Raw genomic sequence first — 6479 nt, forward strand, 5'->3', positions numbered from 1 at the left:
GTAAGAAAAGAACCAAGTCCATTCTGAAATGGTCTTAGATGCTTAATATACTGTTGTGGGGGGTTGTAAACCTTTGTCTCAATGACCTGAACCTCGAAACTACAGTGCACAACTCAAACAATGAATAAAACATCTCAGCATTTGTTTCAGTGACTTTGTCTAGTAATGAGACCAAACCTTTTTATATGGAAGAGCCACATGGTGGCAGGAGAGAACAAGGCATACATACTGCTCTGGTAAATGCTTTCTTCTCCAGAGTAGCTGCAGGTTTGTGGCTTTATGTTTAAATCTAATGGATAAGCAGAATTCATTAGTTAGAATGTTTAAAGAAATGTCAGTGACTTCTAAGTTTCTGATACTACTCACCAAGTTCAACAGGGAATTACGGAGTGAATATTAGTAATACAGTAACTACTGAAGTGACATAGTAGAGTTAAGATACAGAACCTGCAGCATGATTTTAGATTGTCTGCACTGCCACATCTTAACATAGCATGAGGAGTTGATGACTAGAAGTGATTTTCACAGAGCTATTCTCCAACTGTTGCTCTGTTAGTGACACCCCCAGGTTAATAACAGGCCATAAACAATGCTTCAAAGCTGTAACTCTCTGAAAATTAATTATTTAGCTTTTTGCTTTCCTTTTTTTTTTTTTTTAAATGAAATGTGCTACATCCAGAACAGAAATGAAAAGACAAAATTTTCATATTACAATCTACTAACCGCAGTTCTAACTACTAATCCTATTTAAGGAGGACATACAACTCACTTTATGGACATCCATAATTGCAATGCACTAATGTTTCTCGATGTCCCTGTACAGTTAGTGCCAATGGAAACAGTGATGGACTTAGTTGTACACAGTGTTAGTAGCTAGAGAATTGCAGCCAGAACTGGAGCGTAACTTCAAATGTGTAACTTCAAAGAGTGACTGCCCATTGGAATGGGCTGCTGGGGGAGGTGGTGGAGTTGCTGTCATTGGAGGTTTTCAGGAGGAGACTTGATGGGGTGCTTGGTGCCATGGGTTAGTTGTTTAGGTGGGTTGGATTGGTTGATGGGTTGGATGTGATGATCTTGAAGGTCTCTTCTAACCCGGTTTATTCTATTCTATTCTAAATCAAGATGCGGTTCAGGAAGATTCCCATGAAATTTAAGTGGATTTTACAGTTGTAGCAGATATGTAAACTTCCTAATTTGTTTGGCCTGTCCTTGAAGACTTTGTAGCATCCTTTCCTTTAATTCCATCACTTAATTCACTGTTCAAGCATTCCATAATGATAATTTTCTTTCAACTTGGATGAATCTAGTTTAAAATGTTGAAACCTTACTGAGAACCACTAGCATGACTTTGAAAATAATTGATTTAAGGGGAAAGAAGACTCTAAAGAATCCAATAGCATGTGATTCCATCATCTCCATAGCAATCAGTGCAAGAATTTTCTTACTACTGTAAACAGTGTTGTAAAGTTTCTGAAATCACAGTGGCCACCACAGCCCTGGTCACACCCATTTCTTAACACATCAGGAGCAGCACAAGCTACTTGCCCTCTCAGAGGACGGGCTTACATCTCTCTAAACTCTTTTATTGGAATTTTTTTTTCTATAACTTATTAACAACCAGCAGAGATCAAGCCAAGGAGTTTTCTAATAACAAACTGGTTTAGTGATCACCTGAGCTGAATAAAAAAAGCCTTTACAAAAACTGAAACTCCCTTGCAACAGCATAGTTCTCATTTCCCTCTCCCTTGGTTGTTGTTGGGGTGTTGGGTTTTATTTTACTTCTACTCTGCTTTCATAGCTGAACTTCTCAATTTCATTCTAAGGCTGTATCCTTCTTACTCTTCACTGACTTCACATGCTTTTTTAATTGTTAATACAGCATGAATTTGCTTGATGCAGCACGATCCTCCTAGAGCAAATGGGATAAATTCTTGATGTATACCCACAGAAGGTTCACAGCAAGCTTCAGGCTGTGTAAGACCTTAGAGATTCATGTTAGAGGATTATTAATTTTTATGAACATGAGAAATTCAAACCATTTGGTCACCTCCTAGTACTCGGTGTTCTAAGCAGTGTTGCATTGATTCCACATAATGTTTTCTGTACTTCAGTGTAATCTGAGGTGATTTCACTCAGGTGACTGAATCAGCTCTCTCGGTTCACCCTTCCTCCTTGCTGTGTCATGAGAAATAGCTGGACATTGCAACCATCAAGACAGACTTCAAAACAAGGCCTGAAGACTTACCAGGTAAGAAGGGTCTGAGTATCTCAGCACTTCTCTCACCTCTGGGTCACTGCTTTGAACGAGACTGAACAATCAAGCAAAGTCTTTGCTTTCTATCAGTCTTCCAGTATCATCTTTAAGATGGCTATGTAATGCAGTCAACAAAAAGCATTAAGTATCAGTATCGTAAGAGGCAGCATTTTGGACCAAATCTATATTAAGCCTTGGGTTTGGCTGGGATTCACTACTTCGGGACACAAGAATATCTGCTGTCCATTGGCTGAATGGGTCTCTTGGGATCCCTGTGGTATTAGGATAGAACACATTGGTGCAGATAAAGCAGTAAAGCTCCCTACACTTACAGGCCTGAGATATATACAGGCCTGAGGAAGAAGCAGTCAACCATGTCATCAGCTTATAGTTCTACATTGGCTCTTATGGACCAAATTACATCATGACTGTGTTACCAGAAACATGAAAGCTGTGCATGTTGGTGTTTGCTAGAATTAACTCTATTGAAAAAATGTGAGAATTGAATCTTAAGGCAGGGAATTCATGCTATCTGCTATCAAAGCACAGAAGTAAAAAATAGCTGATGTACTACTACTGGTCTGTTGACCAGAAGAAACAGTCTCATTTTTTAGTTAACTTGGGTCAGGCTTCCATGCTAGATACTGTAATTTCAGTGGAAGAGCAGCACTTGGTAGTAAAGGGTTCTGAATCTTCAGAGTAACAGCTCTCAATTCGAACCTGCCTTAACTACCTTTTCACTGTTCCTTAGGATGTATTCACTGATCTGTGGCTGCTCCTAGTTTCCCTGTTAAGGTTTCTGGATGCTGGGCAGGATGAAGCCTGAGCAGCAAAGTTCACTTGTCTGTGAGGATAAAAAGAAAAGGGAAAAAAAAAAAAAGGAGGTCTGACTTACCCATTGATTTTTAAAAAGCAACAAAACAAAACCTAACCACCACTGCAGTAGGCAGCATTGTACAGACTATGTATCTGGCCACTGAACTCTATTTATAGTCTGTACTGGGTTAGGTATATCTGGGCTTAATAAGGCAGTTTGCATGCAGCCAGTACTCCCCAAAGGATTCCTGAATAACAAATTGCACCAACAAAAGAAGACTACTTAATTCATGAGGTAGATGATGAACATGGTTAAGGGCTTAACTCAATTCCTAAAAAGATTGACTATAGCTAGGTATAGGGCACAGAGCTCTAAAAAGAAAAAATCTGGTCAGGTAGCTTGTGCTGGGGTACTTTCCCAACCTGTCAATTGTGAAATTCTTGGCTCCTTGTGGATTAAAACTCTAGTTCAGTTGCAGTGCTCATGTGCTTATCTCCTCACCTGTTCTGTGGTGGTGTTGAACAGTGAGTGACTCCTATCTAAAGAACATATTGGGAAATACAGCTTCACTTTTTTTATGCACTAGATAACTAAAGTTGCTGCTTTTATTGTGAGGTAATGCCACATGGCTCTACTGAATATACTATTGGCAATTAAAGAGCTATTACTGGGGTGAAGTCTAGAGGGTTTCATCTGCTGCTCAATCTTTGCTGCAGCTGGAATGGACTTTTCTACTATTGTGAAGAAAAAATAACTCTTTCATAATAAGCAGGAATAACAAATACAAGTGCACAGTTTAGAGAAGTAGTATTCTGTTAATGAGAAGGACTTTACTTCCCCATATTTATTTCCTTTTACAAGCTACACTAATACAACTCAAATATCCTTAGTTGTTACAAGCTCGTTTTGGAAATGAAGTTCTAGTTAATATCTGCAATTTCTTTATAAGAGATACATGACATTGCTACTTAGCATCTGTACAGGAAATGACAATGCTTCTTAGTAATCAGCAGTTATCTTGATCTTATTATAACTGTCCCACTCAAAAATATGCAAGCGCAAGCATAGAAAGTGTTAGGCACTACTGAAATAAACACTTCAAAAGCAAACACTTGATGTCATGCCATTTTTTCAGTGAGTTTGCACACAGTCACAAAACTAAAATAAGGTCCTTGCAAGCACTAAATGTATTTGTTTCTTATGGCAAAGTGAAGTTCTTATGATACTAGACAACTTTGTACTGCTACCACACTTACACAAAAAATAGTACCAACGACCTCTCCTGTCACCAGAACTTGATCCAATTTCTCTGTAATTTAACAGACATCTTGGAAGCTTAACTGAATCAAACATTTTGAGGGTACTCACAGTATGTGTATTTAATATATCAATAGTTTAATTACCACTGAAGTATGCAAGGTATTTGACATCAAGTACAGCAAGAAGTCTGTAACCGCTTGCCATACAACACAGAAGTCTTGTGCCTCTTGGGTTTTGTTTCTCAAGAGGCATGTAACAGTTCACCTGTTCACATTTAACCTGGTCAAACCTATTAACAGAAGATAATTCAACAACTGATCTTGCCTGTAAACAGATTATTACTTTCAAAACAAAATAAAGCAATGAACAAAGATAGCTTTAGATTTTTCCACCTACCCAAGAGCTTTATATCATATTTAAAATTTTCTTACTCATATCAAGAATTTAAGTATGCTTTCTTAAAATCTTAGATTATATGAGGATTTTGGAGCATTGAACACTTTTTTTCAGAAGGAAAACTTAGTTTTAGCTTTCCAAGCCTCCATTTTCCACATACAGTCATTTTCTATCTTCTGCACTCAGATTTTATAGAACTCCCGAGTCATTTTAATGGAAAGTAAAAATGCTGTATTTCTTACACTCTGAGCTTTTAGCCACCTTGTTGAGGTTCTTGGCACCACAGTGCTAACCTCATGATGTGCACACTAACTTGAGAACTGCACTAGGTTGTCCATGACAGTTCTTTCATAACAGACAAAACCAACCCAAACTGCTTAATAAATGAAATGGAGAACATGTATATTCCCTGTTAGAGATTTTCTGTGCTTCCTAGAGACTCTTCGTGTTTGGTCTCAGACAAACCTTTTTTCTTGCCTTCCTCTGTTACAGTATGACTCATCTGTTCAAACAGCTTTGATATCTTGCCAAATCTCAGGTGATTCTGAAATCTTCGTGCCGCAAAAGCATAAAGTAGAGGGTTAATACAGCTACTGATGAATGCAAGCGCTCCAGAGATGTACACTCCTCTGCCTACGATTTCATCCAGTGCCAAAGACATTGCCTCATTAGAGAGTTCTATTTGAACTGAAATAATATCTAGGATGTTAAAGAGATGATGAGGGAACCAGCATAAAATGAATGCCACCACAATGCTGGCAATGAGGCGCTCCGATCGCTGCTTTGATTGGTAAGTCATTCTGCTTATTCTCCTTGCAACACACACATAACAAGTACAAATAATTAAAAAAGGGACTGCAAATCCTGCAAGAGTCTCCAGCAAAAGATAGGACACTCTCTGTCTACTAGAAGAGTAGTTGCGACATGTGCAGTGTAGGCTGCCGCTCGTTTCTTCTGTCTCTTGAAATGGAATGACAGCCGTGCCAAAAGCAATAGACAGGAGCCAAATGAGGAACATAACTATTGAAATCTTTCCTTTTGTTTTGTACCTCTTAATTGCGAAAGGGTAAAACACAGCCATTAACCGCTCCAAGCTCAGTGCTGTAATTAGAAATACACTTGCATACATGCTGCAGTAAATAATGAACACCAGTATTTTGCAGAAGACTACTCCAAAAACCCATGAGTCGGCAAAGGAGTAAATCCAGATTGGTAAAGTAATCAGTACGAGGACATCTGCAATGGCCAGGTTCAAGATCAACAGGACTGAAGGAGATACTTTCTTCATCTTTGTACAAACAGTCCAGATGACGATGCAGTTTCCAGGGGCCCCAATAATAAATGACAAGCTCAGTATTATACAGACTACTGACCTCACAATATTCCATGTTGAATAGACACTGCTTTCCTCAGCTTGGCTCATTCTGGGAGTTCTTCAGTTTGTCTTGGTTGCAAATATCCCCAGTGCTTTGCACTCTGCTTTTGAGGGTCTGAATGAACTACCCAAGACAAAGTTCTCTAACTTAATCTCTGCAGACTAACATGGCATATGAGATCATATCCTAATGCTCACTCTTAACAGGAACTACCATATGTGGTCAGATGTCTTGTTTAGGAAGCGTAGGCATTTTTGCACATAAAGCAAAAAATGCAGTGCAGCACCTGTTTTTGCTTTTAGTTACAGAGCCATCAGCAGGTTTTAAAGCACGTTGGTGGTCTTTAATTGGGGTGGTGCCCCTATTGAAGTGACTT

The 6479-nt window shown here is 38.8% G+C and overlaps 1 protein-coding gene across 1 annotated transcript; it reads right to left on the minus strand.

The window, feature by feature from the left end:
* Positions 1–4726: 4726 nt before the first annotated feature.
* On the minus strand, positions 4727–6160 carry LOC104299024 (leukotriene B4 receptor 1). The gene has a single exon (XM_009899161.2). It carries the CDS (start codon positions 6148–6150, stop codon positions 5140–5142), a length of 1011 nt encoding a protein of 336 aa, XP_009897463.2. The 5' UTR covers positions 6151–6160; the 3' UTR covers positions 4727–5139.
* Between the last annotated feature and the right edge of the window lie 319 nt (positions 6161–6479).

This window comes from Dryobates pubescens, chromosome 19 (assembly GCF_014839835.1).
Source record: "Dryobates pubescens isolate bDryPub1 chromosome 19, bDryPub1.pri, whole genome shotgun sequence".
NCBI classification, from domain to species: Eukaryota; Metazoa; Chordata; class Aves; order Piciformes; family Picidae; genus Dryobates; species Dryobates pubescens.